Source organism: Narcine bancroftii, chromosome 8 (genome assembly GCF_036971445.1).
Source record: "Narcine bancroftii isolate sNarBan1 chromosome 8, sNarBan1.hap1, whole genome shotgun sequence".
Lineage (NCBI taxonomy): Eukaryota > Metazoa > Chordata > Chondrichthyes > Torpediniformes > Narcinidae > Narcine > Narcine bancroftii.
The window spans coordinates 69,472,929-69,496,439 of NC_091476.1; the positions used below are offsets into that span (position 1 = coordinate 69,472,929).

At 40.0% G+C, this 23,511-nt stretch overlaps 1 protein-coding gene across 1 annotated transcript in view; it reads right to left on the minus strand.

Moving 5' to 3' along the window:
• The window catches only part of LOC138741771 (type 2 DNA topoisomerase 6 subunit B-like), a 51,402-nt gene that overhangs the window by 24,177 nt on the left and 3,714 nt on the right, over positions 1-23,511 (minus strand). The window contains exons 2-5 of the mRNA XM_069896059.1: positions 7,899-8,046; positions 7,748-7,801; positions 6,613-6,722; positions 4,340-4,423 (exon numbers count right to left, since the gene is read on the minus strand). Of these exons, the coding sequence (XP_069752160.1) occupies positions 4,340-4,423; positions 6,613-6,722; positions 7,748-7,801; positions 7,899-8,046 (396 nt within the window). The remainder of the gene's footprint in view (positions 1-4,339; positions 4,424-6,612; positions 6,723-7,747; positions 7,802-7,898; positions 8,047-23,511) is intronic.

Genomic DNA, 23,511 nt, shown 5'->3' on the forward strand with positions numbered 1-23,511 from the left:
AAGATGAAGAAGGACTATAATCAGGAAACAGAGCAGTTGGAAAGGGAAATAATAAACATAGAAAAAAAATTAGCAATAAAGGAAGATACAACCAAAAGAAGAGAATTGGCGGATAAAAAAATAAAATATGAAACATTACAAACATATAAGGTGGAGAAGAATATAATGAAGACAAAACAGAAATATTATGAACTAGGGGAAAAAACACACAAAATCCTAGCATGGCAGCTTAAGACAGAGCAAACTAAGAAAATGGTATTGGCAACAAGGAAAAAAGACAAACAAATTACATATAATCCAAAAGAAATTAAGGAAAACTTCAGAGAATTCTATGAACAATTATACCGAACCGAAAACGAAGGGAAAGAAGGGAAAATAGATGAATTTTTGACTAAAATTGAACTACCAAAACTACAAATAGAGGAACAAAATAAATTAACAGAACCATTTGGAACAGTAGAAATACAAGAGATAATAAAAAATTTACCAAATAATAAGACACCAGGAGAGGATGGACTCCCAATAGAATTCTACAAAACATTTAAAGACCTAATAATACTGCCCCTCCTGGATGTAATCAACCAGATTGATGAGACACAAAACTTACCAGATTCATGTAAAACAGCAATAATTACAGTGATACTAAAACAAGGGAAAGATCCACTCTCACCAGCGTCATATAGACCAATATCTTTGCTAAACACAGATTATAAGATAATAGCTAAACTATTAGCGAACAGATTAGCAGAACAGGTACCGAAAATGGTAAATTTAGACCAAACTGGATTTATCAAAAAAAGACGCACAACAGACAATATTTGTAAATTTATTAACTTAATTCATGCAGTAGAAGGAAATAAAGCACCGGCAGTAGCAGTTGCTTTAGACGCAGAGAAGGCCTTCGACAGAGTAGAATGGAATTACTTGTTCAAAGTATTGCAAAAATTCAGTTTACCGGAGAAGTATATTAATTGGATTAAAGCATTATATAAGGGACCGTTAGCGAAAGTGACAGTAAATGGACATGTATCAAAGCAATTTAACTTAAGCAGGTCAACGCGGCAGGGATGCCCACTATCACCATTATTGTTTGCGCTAGCTATAGAACCACTAGCAGAATCGATAAGAAGAGATAATAATATAAAAGGAATAAAAATAAAAGACAGGGAATATAAAATCAGTCTGTTTGCGGATGATGTGATAGTGTACTTAACAGAACCAGAACTATCAATAAAAGAACTATATAAGAAATTGAAGGAATATGGAGAAGTGTCGGGATACAAGATAAACGTAAATAAAAGTGAAGCAATGCCTATGAATAACGCGGATTTCTCAAAATTTAAGGAGGAATCCCCATTCAGATGGCAAACGCAGGCAATAAGATACCTAGGTGTGCAAATAAACAAAAATCTAGGCCAATTATATAAACTCAATTACAATCCACTAATGAAAAAATTACAGGACGATTTAGAGCATTGGAAAGAGCTACCACTAACACTGATAGGAAGGATAAACTGTATTAAAATGAACATTTTTCCAAGGATACTATACTTATTTCAGGCATTGCCAATACAACTGACAGAAAAATTCTTCAAAGAGTTAAAGAAAATAATAAGGAGATTTTTATGGAGAGGGGGGAAACCGAGGATAGCACTAGACAAATTAACAGAATGGTATAAACAAGGAGGCTTACAATTGCCAAACTTCAAAAATTATTATAGAGCCGCACAATTAAGGTACCTATCAGATTTTTATCAAACAAGGGAAAAACCAGACTGGACGAGACTAGAATTAGATAAAATAGGGGAAAAGATACCTGAACACATATTATATAAATGGGACGAAAAATTGGTACAACATAGAACTTCTCCAGTATTACACCATCTCCTCAATATATGGAAGAAGATTCATGTAGAAAGAAATAAAATAAATTACCAAATACCAAAACTAATATTGACGCAAAATAAGCTACTCCCTTTTACAATAGACAACCTTGCCTTTAGAAAATGGGAAAAAAAAGGGATTAAAAGAATAGAAAATTGTTTTTCAGGAAGTAGATTCTTATCCTTTGAACAAATGAGAGATAAGTACAATATAACGGGAGATACAGCGCTGGCATATTACCAACTGAGATCCTACTTGAAAGATAAATTAGGAAGCAACTTGAGTTTACCAGAGGGAAGTAACCTTGAATATGTGATTACAGATACAATGTTAATCAAAAGATTTATAAAAAATATGTATATTAAACTGCAAGAAAAGGAAAATGAGGAAACAAATGGTAAAACTAAACAAAAATGGGAACAAGATTTAAATATAAAGATAAAAAAGGAAACATGGGAGAAGTTATGCTCTGGAACGATGAGAAATACAATAAATACGAGGCTGCGTATGATACAATATAATTGGTTACACAGACTATACATTACACCGCAAAAGTTAAATAAATGGGACCCAACAGTATCTGATAGATGTTTTCGATGTAAAAAAGAAAGGGGAACAACAATTCATGCAATCTGGACATGTGAGAGAGTAGAAAAATTTTGGGATGATCTCAATCAGATATTAAATAAAATAACAGAAAACAATATACCAAAGAATCCAGAGATCTTTCTCCTAAGTAACATAAAAAATAAAGAATTTGGAATTGACTTGGAGGATGCACAAAAAAGATTTGTTAAGATAGCCCTAGCTGTAGCAAAAAAATGTATTATGTCAACCTGGAAATTGGAAGATAATTTGAAAATACAACAATGGTATATAGAAATGAATAAATGTATTCCATTAGAAAAAATAACATATAGTTTAAGAAATAATATTGAAATATTCGAACAAGTATGGGAGCCTTACATTAAATACAATAGCGAAAACCTACCGGGAACAAACATTACCTAAGTTGATGGAAGGAGAAGAGAAGAAAAGAATGGACTCAATAGAATTTCTGGTGTATTTTTGTTGAATGACAACATTGTCTAACTGAATTAATGCAACCTAGATTGTATAACTAAAATGGATGAGAGGGGGGGGGGACGGGAGGGTGGCTTGGGAGGAGGGAGGGGGGAGGGAGAAAAAGTCACTGTAAATGTGTGGAAAAGAAAAAGTGTATATCATGGCTATTGTGATTTATGGTGTGAAAAATAAAAAATAAAAAAAAAAATAAAAAAAAAAAAAGCCTACACCAGATAGGCGTCGTTCATCCATAGGCTTGCCAGACCAGTAGAGTGTGTAGCCCGCGCCGCATTTTTGGAGGCTGCCTACATCTGCAAGGCGGACTTCACTGAGAGCGGCTATGTCGATGTCAAGTCTGAGAGTTCATGTGCGATGGGGGCAGACTGACGTTCAGGTCGGTGGCTGTCCGCCTTGTCCAGCATGGTTCTGATGTTCCAGCATGCTAGCTTGAATTTGTGAGCATCTTTTGAGGGGGAGGACGTGGAAGGGGATGACATGGACATGTCCTCGGGCCTGCGCAAAGGAGCTTTTAGGTGGAGTGCAGTGTGCGTAGTACTGGCCCCACCCTTCACACCAAAGGAGCTTTTAGGTGGAGTGCAGTGTGCGTAGTACTGGCCCCACCCTTTACACCCATGGTTTGTCGCAAATTACCTGTGGACATGGCCTAGGTAAGTTTAATTGGGTTCTCTAACTACCTCTGAGGTAGGTCAGGGACCCGGTTGGGTTCTAACAGGGTTGACCGAGTCACACACTTTCTTACTGCTGTGTAACTGGGGAGTAAAATGTAAAAAGCGAGGGGGAGGCGGCGGCCCCGGCCTCGGTAGAGTGAGGCAGGCGGAGGCCCCGGTCCGGGCAGAAACGAGGAGGAGGCGGTGGCTCCGGCCTCAGCAGAGTGAAACAGGCGGTGGCCCCAGTCCGGGCAGAAAGGAGGCGGGGGCCCCGGTCCGGGCACAGGGAAGGCGGCGGCGGCCCCGGCCCCAGTCCGAGCAGAAGGTAGGCGGCGGCAGCCCCGATCCGGGCAAAAGCGAGGGGGAGGCGGCGGCCCCGGCCTCGGTAGAGTGAGGCAGGCGGAGGCTGAGATCCAGGCAGAAAGAAGGAGGCGGCAGCCCTGGTCCGGGCACAGGGAAGGCGGCGACGGCCCCGATCCAGGCAAAAGCGAGGGGGAGGCGGCGGCCCCGGCCTCGGTAGAGCGAAGCAGGCGGAGGCCCCGGTCCGGGCAGAAAATGTATATCAAAATGTAACTATTAAATTACAATTAAAAAATCTTGAATCTGGTAATTCTGCTCAATTACTCTCCAGCTCAAGATATTTGAAAGTTGCAGGTGTGCTACAATGTTTTAATGTTTTATTTTATGCAACATCACCCAGTTGCTGTACGTCATTGCAATACCTGTGGATGGACAATACTGATCCTGTGCAAGAAATGCTTGATTGTCAAACAGTCTGTCATAGCAGTGTCTCTTCTCTCGGAAATCTAATTAAAAGAGAGAATGTAAGAAAAGCTAGACAGAGAGGAATTAACTAACAATTCACGTTTCACATGCATTGTGCAAAATAGTTTTGTTTTAAATAAAATGAACTTTTCTGCATCTCAAGAAAAATACACCAAGGAAAAATAAATCTGAAATATAAACAGAAGATTGGAAACAGACCACCAGAAAATTAATCAAGATGAAATGTTAACAGTTTCTATCTTCACTCCTTGCCTTGTTAAGCATTTCCAGCATAAACTGTGTTCTTTTTCAGATTTCAAACGTCCATCGCTGCTATTAAAAAACATCAGTTTTGCTTTGCAAAATCATGAAGAAGCACTGATTGCAAAAAGTGTCAAAAATACTTAGTTAACACATGAAAAGGAAATTTCAGTTAATATTCTGTGACTACATCAGATTTCAGAGAAAATGAACGGGAATAATAGAAAGGCAAAAACTACAATTGTTGGAAGCTTGAACAATGAAAAGCTGGAGGAACTTGTCAGTCTGGCAGTGTTCAGGGGTAATAATAGTAACTCAACATTTTGAGTTGGGATGGGTTTATTGACTTTCACCAGTTGCTTGGCAAATTTTTCAGGAAGTTACCTGAGATCAGACATTGTAGTGGAGAGAGTGGAGAGCACCAAGTTCCTTGGAGTTCACTTAACTAGTGACCTATCGTAGACACTCAACATCTCCTCACTTGTCAGGAAGGCGCAATAGCGACTGCACTTCCTGAGAAGACTGAAGCGGGCAAAGCTGCCAACCACCATCATGTCACCCTTCTAAAGGGTGCATCCTGACTAGCTGCATCATAGTGTGGAACAATAGCTGTAGCAAATCGGATCAGAGGTCAATCCAAAAGACCATAAGAGTGGCAGAGAGGATCACAGGAGTCTCCCTCCACCTCCCACTCCCCACCCCCAAATGAAGTGATCTACCAGAATTGTTGTCTGAAGAGAGTGCGGAAAATCATTGAGGATCCCTTCCATCCAGCACACAGCATCTTTTAGCTGTTCCCATTGGGAAAGGGATGCAGGAGTATCAGAGCCAGCATCATGAGGCTGAGGAACAGCTTCTTCCAATGGGGATTGAGAATGCTGAACAACCAAAGAAACTGCTCCCACCAACCATACAAGACTCTCATATTCATGAAACAATATTTATTTATATAATGAAATGCTTCTTCTGCATATGTATTGTTTTCTGTATGTTGTGTGTCTGCGTTTTGCACAGTTAATTAAGTTTCTTCTTCTTTCTTTCTTTGGCTTGGTTTCGTGGACGAAGATTTATGGAGGGGTATGTCCACGTCTGTTGGAGGCTCGTTGGTGACTGACAAGTCCAACACGGGACAGGCAGACACGGTTGCAGTGGTTGCAAGGGAAAATTGGTGGGTGGGGGTTGGGTGTTGGGTTTTTCCTCCTTTGCCTTTTGTCAGTGAGGTGGGCTCTGCGGACTTCTTCAAAGGAGGTTGCTGCCCACTGAACTGTGAGGTGCCAAGATGCACGGTTGGAGGTGAGATCAGCCCACTGGCGGTGGTCAATGGGGCAGGCACCAAGAGATTTCTTTAAGCAGTCCTTGTACCTCTTCTTTGGTGCACCTCTGTCTCGGTGGCCAGTGGAGAATTCTACTCATTCCCACTACTCATGAGAACCAGAGAACACTGTTTTTTTGGGGTGTACTCATGCAATCAGATGACAAATAAAGTTGCCTTGACTTGATTGAACCCAGGTTTCTGGCACTGTGAGACAGTGGTTCTATTAACTGTGATACTGTGCTGCTCACTATCCAGGAAAACTAGCTCCCTTTTGGGGAACTGAACCACAGGAGGGGAAACAATCAGGCCTAAACAATCAGGCTCTTACACAGCCTCTTTAAAGTGGGAATATTGCTCCTTTATGGCGCCACGCCGTTCTGAATAAAAGGTCATTGTAGTCCCACCTTTAAGCCGGAAGGGAGATAGTCACAGTGCCGAATCGCATTATATCGGATTGTTTGGTTCAATGTAAAAAAGCAAAGCCGGCTTAATGCCAGATCTTCTTTTCAGTAGTATTGTGTGATCTTTGTGTATAAAGGGCTAATCATTCCTGGTCTTGCCAACAACATCTAAATTAATTCAAATTTGTCCTTCTACCTCCCTCAAAAACATACTGGGTAAAAACAATAACTGAGTCTGATAAATTGCTCATACCTCAAATGTCAGCCTGAAAGATGAAGAGATGAGCCTCTCATTTAAATTTGCATTTTCTGTGTCTGGTGCCACTGCAGTCAAGGACAGCTGGAATAACAGACTTTCTATAACTGGAAAAAATAAAATTAATGGAACAAATACAGTACATACATGTCCAAAAAAACTTGATTTTGTGTTGAATAATATGATTTGGAGAGAGATTTCACTTTGAATCAAGACCTGTGAGAATAGGAAATAATGTGCCAGAAGTCCAATGTCGTATGAGAGAAATATCAAGCATGAAAGAAATCCAAATGGCCTAGAAAAGGGAAATTATTTAAGTTAATTCTACTCATTTCCACTACTCATCCATACACTTTCAAATTGTTTAATTTGGAGGTTCTGCCTTTATCATCTTACTGAGCACTGACATCTGGAAACTTCAAATTCTTTGGAAGAAAACAAAACATTTCTTCAATTTCCTATTAACTGCTTTACTAATTAACTCAAACCTATGTCCTCGAAATATAAAACTGCAAAAATTGCACATAGAGGAGTGGGATATTTAATTTTTATTTAGACATTTAGCACAATATCAGGCCCTCTGGCTCATGAGCCCATGCCGCCCAAATCCCCCAATTAAACGACAACCCTTATACGTTTTGAAGGGTGGGAGGATACCAGAGCGCCCAGAAGAAACCCATAAAGACATGGGGAGAACACAGAAACTTCTTATAGCCAATGCCAGATTCAATCCTGGGTCACTGGCACAGATCAGGTAACTTATCCGAAATGCTGGGGACCAGAATTGTTTTTGATTTTGGAACAATGGAACGAAGCACCACAGTAGCATCGGCAGAATATACCCGTTAAACAGCAACAACAAACAATGGCAGGCTTCTCTTTCTCTGTGTTGGACAATCTCTGCTGATAGCAAATCTTTGTCTGTCTGAAGGAAATTTTGTGTAATATCACATTTGTTTTATTACATGAAAAATTCCATTATCTCAAAGCCTCATAAATGCTAATTTATTATGTGATACAATTCTATAGGATAATTATAAGATGATTCTGCATTCTACAATCTCAATTTAAAAATAATTTATATCATATTAATAGAGAGCAAAGAATATGGAAATATGATTATGAGCCTTACCTTTGTCGAAATTATCTGTTTGATTGTTAGCAACCCATTGTCCAGTAGCTGCCACTGGAATTGGAGTCATTCAAAATTAGCATTGGGAAATAAAACAAAATCAACCTGTCAAATTTGTAGAATTAATTGTGTTTCAATTTGATGTACTTACCCGTCACAATACAAATAAGTCTTTCTCCGTGGAAATGCAAGCTGGAATTTACTGCATTAACCCATACAAACAGATCTCCTTCAAGTTCAGCAGGCCTTTGAAATCTTCTGTTGTCATATTTTAACTTAATAACGAGGTTTTCTATAATCTGCAGGTAAATTGAAAAATTACCAGAATTAATTACACTGGACAACATCATTTTTCAAAAGGTTTTGCTTCTTGAAAAAAAAAGGGGCTTTTGATAGACAACTATAAACTGAACACAAAGATAATTTCAGATTTGCTGTATCACGTTGGAAGTTGGAGAAACATTAACTTTTATTGAATTGAGCATGTTTAATCGCATAATGATGCTGACACATTGCGCGAGTTCAAAATGCCTCTCATGTCAGTGTCCAACCATAGTCGGCCAGCACTGATGGATTCCAGTTTCCTAATACCACTTTTCCAAGGTCTCAATGTCCTGGTGAAACCTTTCACTGTGTTTGTCACTGACTGCACCAAGATCAGCAGGGAAAATAAAAAATTTAAAAAAAAAGATCAGCAGGGAAGAAATCCAAGTGCAAAGGCAGAAAATGAATTTCAATGGGGTGTTGCACTTCACGGTTTTGTATGCTTGAAGTATGTTGTCAATCAGCTAAATGTAGTTTGGTGCTCTGTAGGTGCCAAGAAAAGCACCATTCTTTCTCTCCCATTGATGCTGCTCAACTTGCGGAGTTCCTCCAAAAATTTGGGGGCTCAACCATTCATTGTTGACCTTCACATCAGATGGAGAGGGTGGGAGAGGAGTCATGTGATGGAGTAGTGGCTGGTAGGGGAATACCAGCTCTCTCCAGAAAAGGAAAAAAGTGAAGAAAAAGCAAATCCCCGGACACACAAATCACAACAAATAAAAAATAAAGGTGTGGAGAAAATGGCACCTAAGAAAGAAAAGCCAAAAACAATGGCAAGAAAAGGTGAAGACCTTACCTGCATGAAAAAGCAGGGACCCGCCATGGAAAAAGGAGCCCACTCCCCGAGGTTAGTGGAGACCCCACAGGGTCGTGACCCACTAACCGCAGGACTGCAAAAATGGCTCACGGAGCCAAACAGAGGTGCACAGCTGCGCATGACAAAGACAACACCAACGGGAGGGGGAACCAGCTGTGGAGTGAAACACCTCCAGCATGATCAGCTGAGAGAGACCCGACAGTAGGGCTCCCAGGTGGAAGATAAAGAAAACAATGGAAACGGGAGGGGTGAGAATGAAAAAAGGAAACTAGAGGCACAACAGATAACCAATCCAGAAGAAGAGGATCAACATCAAGACACCATGGAAAAAAAATATCCAACAAACTGAGACAAGCAGCTCAACAAGAAAGTCAGAAGAGACACAGATACAAGGAAGAGAAATAGAAGACACAAACCCAAGAGCAGGCACAGAAGAAAAAGGAGGAGAACACCAAGCTCTGCACAGAGGAATAGGAGGTAAAATGAATGGACAGTACATAGATTAAAAAAATTTCATGAACAAATGAAAGCATTAAAAGAATTGCTGACACTAGAATTTAGTGAAATTAAAAGAAAAATGAAAAGTACAGAAGAAAAAGTGAGTAGAATAGAGCTGGTCATAGCAGATGTCGGGAAAAAATTAGAAAATGTGGAAGAACGTGTAATGGCGGTAGAAATGGAAGTGAACGACTTAAAAAGAAAATTGGAAGAAAGTGACAAAAAAGTTAAAGAAACACAGAAGTTGTTAGCTCAGAAGATGGATTAATGGAAAACTATAGTAGGCGAAACAATATAAAGATAGTGGGTGTCAGAAATAAAACTTCTCACACATGAGTCTCTTTAAAACTGATGACACGACAAGCTTTATTTACAAGTCTGCAGAGTTGGACTCAACTGGCTTTTCACCAGTTAAGCCCCGATACATACAGTGCATTGATTTTTATACCCTTATTGTTTGCCCTTCCCCTTCTTATTAATACTGTTTTAATTGGTTAGTATTGCAAAAGCATTCTAAGTATAACTGCATTTTTAATTATCACGTTCATTACGTACGCTGCGAACTCTACATACACTAAATTCTGTTTCTCACCCTTCTTATCAATCTTTTGTCTCCTGCATGTCTCTCACTATGACCATGAAAAGATATGTTTTAAAAAAACATATCCAGCTGAACCTTTTGTCCTTGGCTGCTAGTAAGCTCCCTGTCCGTTCTGGCTTCCCTTTTTATGATTAATCATCACATTTTAACTTAAGCCATTTTAACCTAAATTCTCTATATATAACAATCCACCCCTTTCTCTCTTTAAAATGTGTGTATTATATATATATGAATGGGGATTTTAACTCGGGGAAGAGAAATGTTTCATGATAAATTAATCTCGTGCTGAAGTAAAATTCTAACGGGGTCTCCCAGCCCCCTGGTTGCATAGCCTGTTGGACCATAGAAATCACCAGGTTGCGTAGACAGGGAATAATACAGGGCAAAATAAGTAGCAGGAATAAAATACCTCCGATGACCCACAATAAGGTACGCCACCAGGTTGCTCCAAACCATTTGTCCATCCAATTTAATTTTGCAAAAGGATGCCTGGTTTGAACAGGTACATGGGACAAAGTATGAATATTATTAGCGATTTTTCGAATGGCTTGGCCATTATCATCAATCTGTAAGCAGCAGTTAGTCAAATTAAGCTTTCCACATACACCTCCTTCCGTGGCTAGGAGATAGTCTAGGGCCAGACGGTTCTGATATATAGCAGAGCGCATTTGACCTTGCTGGGATGCAAGTAATTGCAGGGCTAGAGCTGTTTGATTTGTAACAATTTCAAGGACTGCTTGCAAGCGAATAATGCGATTTAACATATAAATAGGAGTACGATAACCCCAGGATCCATCTTGAGCCCATGTAGCGGGACCATAATATTGAATTATGCGTTCTGGAGGCCAATCATCTCCCCATTGTCCCAAATGTACCGTGCTAGAGCGGGGCTGACGGTGTAATGTATCAAAAACCTTCACTCCTAATTTATGACCGTGATCGTGGGGTAGGAGGAAAAATTCTGGGCGGATTATTCCTAGGAAACAAGTTCCACTCCACTGTAAGGGGAGACGAGTATAAGCTTTATTACCACATACCCAGAATAATCCATTTGGGGATACTCCATACCCCCTTTCCCAAACTCTTTTAAGAACAGGGTTTGACTGGTATGGTCCTGCGATGGTGGAACTGGTACAATTCCAAAACTGAATACTGCTATTAGACAGGGGTAGGCAATTAGTTTTAAAAACAGTGGATAAGAACCAAGTCAGGGGTTTAGGAAACCAAGTGAAAATACCAGGCGAAATGCGAATCCATACAGCCTTGCAGGGACTTTTTCCTACTGGGTATTTGCCGGTTCGTGAGAGACAATAAAAACCAGAGGGGACGTTAGAGAGAGACCAAGTTTTTCTTGATCTCGTTCGGTTAGTTGTCCATATTCGGGAAATCATGGTCAATGAATTGAGGGACTCCCCCCACCAAGGCCACTGCTCTGACATCCGTGGACCCCCGCAGACCCAACAATTGGTTACATTAAAAGTTCCTGCAATTTTAGTTGCAAGATCCACAAAAAGGTCATCTCCCCCAACTGCATGACCGAAACTTTCATGGTTATTTGGATGGACTCGAACTAAGTCCGGCTGTCTTAAAGGGGCAGGCACTTTCGAGTGTAGAGTGGAACTTTTCATTGGAACAGTACGCTGGTGTATGCAAAACCAGAGTCCATCAGGGCATGGTGGGCCTGAGTCACCCTTCCAACCGTTAAGAGGGAAAGGAGTGGTATTAGGAATCTGTATATAATGACCCATATTATTTCCTTCTTTTTCCACACAAGGGGTATATGGATGTTAGGTGGTATTTTCTGCCCAGCATTTCTCAGGAACTGAGGTATGGGAAATAAAATTACCCTCCTTTCTTCCCCAAATGTGGTCCTGAAACAGGACCACTGTGTCTCTGCATTTCTTACATTTTACACCTGATAAAGACATAGGCAAACTAAGAAAAATCAAAGAACATAACAATAACATTGTGAATCAAGTCTTTCTGCGAAATCGCAAGGTAAGAGGTTTTTCTCCAGGAACACAAGTCCAATCTGAGTTCGTATCAGGGTCCTGAGGCGCCTCTACAGGTCCCTTAAATCTGGATGCGTGCGTCCACCCCTTCTCTCTTGTTCGTGCTGCAGCCTCTGTAGTTAAGAGAACTTGGTATGGACCTTCCCACTGGGGCTGGAGTTTTTCAGTTTTCCAGGTCTTGATGAGAATCCAATCTCCTGGTTCCACTTTGTGTAAAGAAAAGTCTAGAGGCGGTGTTTGTGCCAATAGTCCTCTCTTTCGTAAATCTGTAAGAGAGCGTGACAGTGCCTGTAAATAGTTCCTAACAAATATATCCCCTTCCCCCAAGGTGGGACACCCCTCAACTGTACTCCAGAAGGGAAGCCCAAACATCATTTCATAAGGGGACAATCCTACATCTTTTCGTGGGGCAGTACGAATTCTCAATAAAGCCAGGGGTAGACACTTTATCCAAGGCATTTTAGTTTCCACCATTAATTTTGTCAATTGCATTTTTAGGGTTCCATTCATACGTTCAACCCTCCCTGAGCTTTGTGGATGCCAAGGGGTATGCAATTTCCAAGAGACCTGTAATGCATTACAAATCAATTGCTGGATTTTTGAAGAAAAATGTGGACCCCTGTCTGAGTCTATAGAATCCATTATACCATATCTGGGGATTATCTGCTCTAGGAGGAGGCGAGCTACTGTAGAGGCTGTAGCATTTACTGTTGGGAAGGCTTCCACCCATCGGGTAAAGTGATCTATTATCACCAACAGATACTTCCATCTTTGGACTTGAGGTAACTCTGTGAAGTCGATCTGGATACGTTGAAAAGGGCGTATGGCTAATGGTTGACCTCCCATGGTCCCTGTCCTCATTACCTTCTTATTAATTTTTGTGCATAGGTGACAATTCTGCACCTCCTGTTTGGCCAAGGTGTAGATTCCCTTACACACATATTCTCGAAGCACTGTGTCACATAAGGCTTGGGTGCCCCAGTGGCTCTGATGATGCAGGTGTTTTAAAATATTGCGAGTTATTTCTTTATTTAGAACCATTCTTCCATCTGGTGTCTTCCATGTTCCATCAGGCAGCTGGCTTGCGCCCAGCTGAGCCATGTCCTTTTCTTCCTTAGCAGTGAAAATGGGAGCCTTCTTTATGCCTTGTCTTATTGGGATTAAGGTCAGCAAACGGACTTCTTGTTGCATGGCTGCCCTTTTGGCTTCTTCATCAGCCAGTCTGTTTCCAATTGCTGTCGGGTTATCTCCCCTCTGATGGCTTGGTATGTAGACCACTGCTATTTCCTGGGGTAATGTCAAGGCTTCTAAAGTCAGAGTAATCATCTGTTCGTGTGCCAATTCCTTTCCTCTTGATGTAATTAGACCACGCTCCTTCCAGATCTTACCAAAGGTATGCACTACCCCGTATGCGTATTTGGAATCAGTGTAAATCGTTCCAATTTTCTTTGCCAGTATTCTGAGGGCTCTCTGCAAGGCATATAGTTCACAGGACTGTGCTGACCAGCTTCCGGGTAGTCTCGTGGATTCTACTACTTTCCAAGTATTTCCTTCTATTATAGCATACCCACTTCTTCTCATTCCGTCAACACATCTGGCGGAGCCGTCAATGTAGAATTCATATCCTTCTCCCAGCGGAGTATCGCAAAGGTCTTCTCGGGTCTTGGTCTGAAGATCTGTCAACTCGACACAATCGTGCTCCACCTCTCTCTCTGTTTCACTGCCGTATAAAAACTGAGCTGGGTTGCAGCTATTAATCTTTGCAAACTGTAGATCTTCTCCGACCATTAAAATGGTTTCATACTTTAATATGCGAGAATCAGTCAGCCATCGATGGGCAGTTTGTGTTAATAAAACACTCACAGAATGGGAGGTGTACACAGTCATCTTTCCTCCAAAAGTAAGTTTACGTGCTTCCTCTACCAACAGAGCAGCAGCCGCTACTCCCTGGATACACGTCGGCCATCCGCGAGACACTGGGTCCATCATTTTGAAAAGGAAAGCCACTGGGTGTCGCTGACCGCCTTTTTCCTGTGTTAAAACTCCCACAGCTGTTCCTTGGTTATGAGTGACAAATAGCTGGAAGGGCTGTTTTAAAGAGGGCAGAGTGAGTACTGGGGCTCGTGTCAGGCGATGCTTCAAGTCCTCAAACCATCCCTCCTCCTCCTGGGTCCATTTCAATGGATATTCATTTTCATTTGTCAGCTTTTTATACATAAACTTCACCAAAGCTGAGTAGTCCTCTATCCATAACCTACAGTAACCTAAGAGTCCCAGGAATTGTCTTATTTCCTTCTTATTACGGGGTAACGGCATTCTAGTGATTCCCGCAATCCGTTCAGGGGTAATCCGTTTCTGTCCTTTACTTATCTGGTGTCCCAGATATACCACAGTTCTCTCAACGAACTGTAACTTGTTCCTGGACACCCGTAGACCCTTTTTCCCCAGATAATTCAAGAGTCTAATTGTATCTCCCCTCATTTCTTGTTCCTTGGGTCCTGATAATAGTAAATCGTCCACATACTGCATTAGTTGGGAATCATCAGTTTGTGGATAGTCCGCCAGGATTTGTTCTAGCATTTGTCCAAACAGGTTCGGAGATTCAGTGAACCCTTGGGGCAATACAGTCCACCGAAGCTGTCTCCGTCTACCTGTCCATGGATTTTCCCATTCAAACGCAAACATATCTCTACTTTCCTCTTCTAATGGACACGTCCAGAAGGCATCCTTCAAGTCGATAACACTAAACCACTCATGGTCTGGGGGAATCCGACTCATAATAGTATAGGGATTAGGCACCACTGGGTGGCGGGTCTGAACAATAGCATTCAAACTTCTTAGATCCTGAACTAGGCAATAGGATCCATCTGACTTTTTCACTGGGAGTATAGGGGTGTTATAAGGTGACATGCATTCTTCTAATAGTCCGTCTCGTATTAGAGTCTCAATTACCGGCTGTAGCCCTTTTCTCCCTTCCAAAGAAATAAGATACTGACGTTTCCTTACCGGCTGATGACCTGGTATTAATGTGACATGTAAAGGTGGGATGTCCAGACCTCCTCGATTTCCCTCCTTATACCAGACTCTCTCGTCAATCTGCCGTTCATCCTCTTCCTTTAAAGCACAGAGGTGGACTCGCACTTCTCCGTCCACAGGGAGAGCACCCAAACCTAGGAGAGCCTGTAAGTCCCTTCCTAGGAGGTTAAATCCAGCCGACGGTAACAACAAGAGGTCTTGTACCCCTTCTCTTTCTTCCAGTTTCACTGTTACTTGGGGAATTATTGATACCATTCTGGGAGCTCCTTCTATCCCAGAAATTGTCAAATTACTTTTTACAGGCTCAGTTCCGATTGGCACAGTTATTACACTACTTCGTTCCGCTCCTGTGTCCACCATAAACACCACCTCTTCTCCCTTGGGACCAATTTTTAGTTTTACCAGGGGTTCCCTCTTATACTTGGTCCCTAACATTTGGAACCCCTGACCCCCCTAATCTTCTTCCATAAGTTCGAGGGCACGCAATTCCCTCTTGTATCGGGGGCATTCCCTCTTAAAGTGTCCTTCCTCATTGCAGTAATAGCACTTAACGAACCTCCGGGGTCTTCCCTCTCTTGGATATCTTGGATTGTTTAGAGGAAGGTTTTGTTTTCTTTCCCCTCTGGATTCGGCATTCATCTGTCGGATAGTCTGTACCATAACCTTTGTCGCCCTCTTTTGATCTTCTTCTTCTCTCTGCACATATACTTTTTGCGCCTTTTTTAACAGGTCGCTTAGGGGTTTTTCGCTCCAGTCCTCCTCCTTTTCTAGTTTCTTTCTAATGTCCTGCCATGATTTGGAAACAAATTCAATTCGAATAAGCTGTTCACCCATTGGTGTACTAGGGTCCACGCCCGCATACTGTTGGACATTCTTTCTCACCCTCTCCAAAAAATCAGTAGGGGACTCGTCTTTCCCCTGGTGGTTCCCAAATGCCTTGGTAAAATTGTGACCCTTTGGCACAGCCTCCCGTATCCCTTTAATTGTCCACTCTCTATATTGTCTCATACTTTCCAATCCCTCGGGTGTTCGTTTGTCCCACCTGGGTTCTTTTAAGGGATATTTTTGTTCATGGGGTCTGGGGTCCCCAGGTTGTTCATATTCCCACATGAGGAGGGCAGCCCGTCGAATCATCTGCCTCTCCTGGGGTGAGAATAATGTTCCCATTATTGCCTGCATCTCTTCCCACGTATATGTGTTTGGTCCCAGGAATTGGTCGAGCTGTTCAGCCAGTCCTATAGGATCTTCCAATAACTTTTTCATTTCTTTCTTAAATCCCCGCACCTCTGTACTAGTTAGGGGAACATTCACATATCCCGTTCCCCCTCCCGGTCCTCCCATAGGAACTTCCCTCAGGGGATTTAGGCTTATTGAAAACTTTGATGGTCCTGGACCAGTCTGGGATCTTGTCCAGGGTCGGTTTACCGGTGGAAGTTTAGGGTCCGACTCCCTTAATTCATCCTTTTTTTCCCGGCCCGTTTCGGGGCAATCAGATTCATCACCTTACCCCTCCGGAAATGAGCTTTCCTCGGGCGCAGTAGGCACCGGGGGAATATAAGGAGGGGGAAGGTTGTCCAGAGGTTCCCACTTCTTTTCTCCCGCTACCCTCAATTTAAAACATTTTGTTAAGGATCCTGGCCAGGGAACCCAACAAAATGCATATGTTGACTCTTCTTGATTCACCTTTGGTCTCGAATTTACATACATGTTTAATGCTTGTCTAACCCAATCCTCATCAGATCCAAATTTCGGCCACCAGACCGAAGAACCTTTAATAGGTTGTTTCGACCAAAGGAGACAATATTGGACCATCTTTTTCTTGTTTTTGTCTCGATATCTTTTACTATCCCAATTTTCAAACATTCTCCCCAAAGGGCTGTCAAGGGGAACTCCCAGGAATTGTCCTGAATTTTCAGACGAGCCCTTAGATTTTGATCCTCCCATTTTCCCACCTAGATCTGTTTATCGTTGCTGAGGACCCTCTCGTTCTGGACCCTACTCCCTTCTTCTCAGATGCCTCGTCAGAGGTACTGTCCCTCCTTCGGTTACCGCTGAGGTTTCCCTGGGGTTGACCCCTCTCTTCTCGGCACTTCGTCGGAGGTGCTGTCCCTCCTTCGGTTACCGCCGAGGTTTCCCTGGGGTCTATCCTAGAGTCCCACGACAGGGTCCTCACGCCACGACAAAAGCTCTATACCTGATCTATTACGTTAGGTTTTTTTATCCAAACAGGTGTATCCCGTTACACCTGTTACCCAATCCCCACACCACAATCGTAAGTCGTCACTTACCGGTGTCTTCCCGGGGATTGAACCATCACCCTTCTCCTCTCTGTCTTGTCGTGTCACCTCGTCCGGATACCACTCGCTCAAGCCGCCCGAAGCGACGAGCAAGGGACTAGGAGCCGCTGAACTCAGCGGGGTGCACTGCCTCCGATGTCCCTCTTCTCGCCTCCCCTCACGGCTGGAGTGTAGATCCCGGACGAGCCCCCATTTGTCAGAAATAAAACTTCTCACACATGAGTCTCTTTAAAACTGATGACACGACAAGCTTTATTTACAAGTCTGCAGAGTTGGACTCAACTGGCTTCTCACCAGTTAAGCCCCGATACATACAGTGCATTGATTTTTATACCCTTATTGTTTGCCCTTCCCCTTCTTATTAATACTGTTTTAATTGGTTAGTATTGCAAAAGCATTCTAAGTATAACTGCATTTTTAATTATCACGTTCGTTACGTACGCTGCGAACTCTACATACACTAAATTCTGTTTCTCACCCTTCTTATCAATCTTTTGTCTCCTGCATGTCTCTCACTATGACCATGAAAAGATATGTTTTAAAAAAACATATCCAGCTGAACCTTTTGTCCTTGGCTGCTAGTAAGCTCCCTGTCCGTTCTGGCTTCCCTTTTTATGATTAATCATCACATTTTAACTTAAGCCATTTTAACCTAAATTCTCTATATATAACAGTGGGCCTTAAGGAAGATGAAGAAGGCAAAGATATGAAAGAATTTATAAAAGAATTGATCCCAAAAGTCCTGGGAATGCCAGAAATGCAGGAAGGAATGGAAATAGAAAGAGCACACAGAATATTAACCCCGAAACCACAGTCACAACAAAAACCAAGATCCGTTTTAGTAAAATTCCTGAGATACACGACAAGAGAAAATATTTTGGAGAAGGCAATGAATAAAATGAGAGAAGATAAAAAAAACCACTGGAATACAAAGGTCAAAAAATTTTTTTCTACCCAGACATAAGTTTTGAGCTCCTAAAGAAGAGGAAGGAGTTTAATACAGCAAAATCGATCCTATGGAAGAAAGGCTATAAATTTATGTTAAGATATCCAGCGGTGCTTAAAATAGTTATCCTTGGGCAGCAAAACAGACTGTCCTCGGATCTGGAGAAAGCACGAGAATTTGCAGAATGCCTGCAAGACAGAAAGAGAGATGAAAAGATGTAACAAGAACAAAGAATGACGACAAACTACATATAAAGAAGTAAAAATACTTCTAAAAATTAGGTATAAGTAAGAACTAAAGGAGGGAAGAAAAGGGAAGTAAGGGAGAAGGGGGGAAAAGAGGTGGGGGGAGGAGGAGAAAAAAATTAATAAATAAATAAAACATAAAAAGAAAAAGAGTAGAAACGAGGGGGAGCTTTGTTGTAATGTGAAGATAAAAGTATTTTCTGGAGGGGGTTGGGTGGGAGAGAATAACAGTCACTGCCAAATCAGTTTACACTTGCGAATGGGTTTGCAGTCCGAATGGAGAGGGGAGTTGTGGTTGCCTGGCAAGGGACAAGGGGCGACTCGGGGGGGGGGGGAGACACTTGGGGTTAAGGGAATTTTAGATGTGGGAATGGTTGAAATGATTAAGAAAACTGAGAAATGGAAATGGGGAAAAGGGGAAAGGTGGTGGTGAGGAAGCGGAAATGAGATGTAAACAAAGTATTAAATGGCCATGTTGAACTGCATGACTATAAATATTAATGGAATACATACCAAATCAAAAGGAAGAGGCTATTCAATTTACTGAAAAAAGAAAAAAATTGATATAACATTTGTGCAGGAAACGTATCTAACTGAAGTGGAACACAAGAAATTAAGGAGAGACTGGGTAGCGCACGTAACAGCAGCATCATATAACTCAAAAGCCAGAGGTGTAGCTATATTAATCAATAAAAATGTACCAATCAAAATAGAGGAGGAAATAATAGATCCAGCAGGGAGGTATGTAATGATAAAGTGTCAGATATATTCAGAATTTGCTCAATATATATGCACCTAATGAAGAGGATCAAAAGTTTATGCAAGATATCTTTTTGAAGATTATAGATACACAAGGGAATATATTGATAGGAGGGGACTTTAAACTTAATTTGGATTCAAAGATGGATAAAACTGGACAAAAGACTAGCAGAAAGAACAAAGTAGCCAAATTTATAGTTAAATCAATGCAAGAAATGCAACTTTTGGATATATGGAGGAGACAACACCCAAAGGAGAAGGAATACTCATTTTATTCGAGTAGTCATAAAACATACTCAAGGATTGACCTATTCCTGTTGTCAGTCCATATCCAAGGGAGAGTTAGGAAAACGGAATATAAAGCTAGATTGTTATTGGATCACTCACCTCTGTTATTAGCAATAGAGCTGGAGGACATCCCACTAAGAACGTATAGATGGAGATTAAACTCCATGCTACTTAAAAGACAGGATTTTAGAGAATTAATTGAGCACCAAATTAAAATGTACTTTGAAATAAATACAGAATCAGTGAAAGATAAATTTATATTATGGGATGCAATAAAAGCCTTCATTAACAAGTTATGCAACTAAGATGAAGAAGGACTACAATCGGGAAATAGATCAGCTGGAAAGGGAAATAGTAAGTACAGAAAAATAACTAGCAACAAGGGAAGATACAACAAAAAGAAGAGAATTGGCGGACAAAAAAAATAAAATACGAAACACTACAAACGTATAAGGTGGAGAAGAACATAATGAAGATAAAGCAGAAGTTTTATGAGCTAGGAGAAAAAATGCACAAAATGCTAGCTTGGCAGCTTAAAACAGAACAAGCTAAAAGAATGGTATTGGCATCAAAGAAAAAGCACAAAGAAATTACATGTATCCCAAACTTCAATGAAAACTTCAAGGAATTCTATGAGCAATTATACCGAACTGAGAGCGAAGGGAAAGAAGACAAAATAGATGAGTTTCTAGCTAAAATTGAACTACTGAAATTGCAAGAAGAGGAGCAAAACAAATTGATAAAAGCATTTGAAATAGAGGAAATATAGGATATATTAAAAAAGCTACCGAACAATTAAATGCCTGGAGAGGACAGACTCCCAATAGAATTGTATAAAACATTTAAATACTTATTAATTTCTCCTTTCCTGGAAGTGATGAACCAGATTGAAGAAACACAAAACATGCCAGATTCATGTAAAACAGCAATAATTACAGTAATACCAAAGACGGGGAAAGATCCACTAACACCAGCATCGTATAGACAAATATCTCCACTTAACTCAGATTATAAGATAATAGTAAAACTATTAGCAAACAGATTGGCCGACTGTGTACCAAAAATAGTAAAACTAGATCAAACTGGATTTATTAAGAAAAGATGAACAACGGACAATATCTGAAAGTTCATTAACTTAATCCATGCAGTACAAGGATATAAGACGCCAACAGTGGTGGTTGTTTTAGACGCAGAGAAAGCCTTTGACAGGGTAGAATGGAATTATTTATTCAAAGTACTACAGAGGTTCAACCAAGAAGAGAAATATATAATGCTTTAATTGGATTAAAGCATTATATAAGGGGCCATTGGTGAAGGTGACAGTAAATGGATATGTATCGAACTTATTATTTTCTTTAACTCCTTGAAGAATTTCTCTGTCAGTTGTATTGGCAATGCCTGAAATAGGTATAATATCCTTGGAAAAATGTTCATTTTAATACAGTTTATCCTTCCTATTAGTGTTAATGGTAAATCTTTCCAATGCTCTAAATCGTCCTGTAATTTTTTCATTAGTGGGTAATAATTGAGTTTATATAGTTGGCCGAGATTTTTGTTGCCATCTAAATGGTGATTCCTTCTTAAATTTTGAGAAATCCGCATTATTCATAAGCATTGCTTCACTTTTATTTACGTTGATCTTGTAACCCGACACTTCTCCATATTCCTTCAATTTCTTATATAATTCTTTTATTGATAGTTCTGGTTCTGTTAAGTATACTATAACATCATCCGCAAATAAACTGATTTTATATTCCTTGTCTTTTATTTTTATCCCTTTTATATTATTTTCTGTTCTTATCAATTCTGCTAGTGGTTCTATAGCTAACGCAAACAATAAAGGTGATAGTGGGCATCCCTGTCGTGTTGACCTGCTTAAGTTAAATTGCTTTGATACATGTCCATTTACTGTCACTTTCGCTAATGGTCCCTTATATAATGCTTTAATCCAATTAATATACTTCTCCGGTAAACTGAATTTTTGCAATACTTTGAACAAATAATTCCATTCTACTCTGTCAAAGGCCTTCTCTGCGTCTAAAGCAACTGCTACTGTTGGTGCTTTATTCCCTTCTACTGCATGAATTAAGTTAATAAATTTACAAATATTGTCTGTTGTGCGTCTTTTTTTGATAAATCCAGTTTGGTCTAGATTTACCATTTTCGGTACATACTCCGCTAATCTGTTTGCTAATAGTTTAGCTATTATCTTATAATCTGTGTTAAGTAAAGATATTGGTCTATATGACGCTGGTGTGAGTGGATCTTTCCCTTGCTTTAGTATTACTGTAATTATTGCTGTTTTACATGCATCTGGTAAGCTTTGTGTTTTATCAATCTGGTTGATTACTTCCAGGAGGGGCGGAATTAATAAGTCTTTAAATGTTTTATAGAATTCTATTGGGAATCCATCCTCTCCTGGTGTCTTATTATTTGGTAATTTTTTTATTATCTCTTGTATTTCTACTATTCCAAATGGCTCTGTTAATTTATTTTGTTCCTCTATTTGTAGTTTTGGTAGTTCAATTTTAGTTAGAAATTCATCTATTTTCCCTTCTTTTCCTTCGTTTTCAGTTCGGTATAATTGTTCATAGAATTCTCTAAAGTTTTCCTTAATTTCTTTTGGATTATATGTAATTTGTTTGTCTTTTTTCCTTGATGCCAATACCATTTTCTTAGCTTGTTCTGTCTTAAGCTCCCATGCTAGGATTTTGTGCGTTTTTTCACCTAGTTCATAATATTTCTGTTTTGTCTTCATTATATTCTTCTCCACCTTATATGTTTGTAGTGTTTCATATTCTATTTTTTTTATCCGCCAATTCTCTTCTTTTAGTTATAATCCTTCATTACTAATTCTTTTTCTATATTTACTATTTCCCTTTCCAACTGCTCTGTTTCCTGATTATAGTCCTTCTTCATCTTGGTTACATAACTTATTATTTGCCCTCTAATGAATGCTTTCATTGCATCCCATAGTATAAACTTATATTTCACTGATTTTGTATTTATTTCAAAATACATTTTAATTTGTTTTTCAATAAATTCTCTAAAATCCTGCCTTTTAAGTAACATGGGGTTTAATCTCCATCTATACATTCTTGGAGGGATATCCTCTAACTTTACTGTCAATATTAAGGGTGAATGGTCCGATAGTATTCTAGCTTTATACTCTGTTTTTTTAACTCTATCTTGCATACGAGCTGATAACCAAAATAGGTCTATTCTTGAGTATGTTTTATGTCTAGCCGAGTAATATGAATATTCCTTTTCCTTTGGGTGTTGTTTCCTCCATATATCCAAAAGTTGCATTTCTTCCATCGATTTAATTATAAATTTGGTTACTTTGTTCTTTCTGTTAATTTTTTTCCCAGTTTTGTCCATATTTGAATCCAAATTCAGGTTGAAATCCCCTCCTATTAATATGTTCCCTTGCGTATCTGCTATCTTCAAAAAGATATCTTGCATAAACTTTTGATCTTCTTCGTTAGGTGAATATACATTGAGTAGATTCCAAAACTCCGAATATATCTGACATTTTATCATTACATATCTCCCTGCTGGATCTATTATTTCCTCTTCTATTTTAAATGGCACATTTTTACTAATTAATATAGCTACTCCTCTTGCTTTTGAATTATACGATGCTGCTGTTACGTGTCCTACCCAATCTCTCTTTAATTTCTTGTGCTCCAATTTAGTTAAATGTGTTTCTTGCACAAATGCTATATCAATTTTTTCTTTTTTCAGTAAATTTAGCAGTTTCTTCCTTTTAATTTGGTTATGTATTCCATTAATATTTAAAGTCATATAGTTCAACGTAGCCATTTTATACTTTGTTTATCTTCCCTTTCTGTTTCTCCATCATTACCTTTCCTTCTTATCCATTTCTGTTTTCTTCTTTTGAATCCTTTATAAGACAACATTCCTAAAACATCAAACAT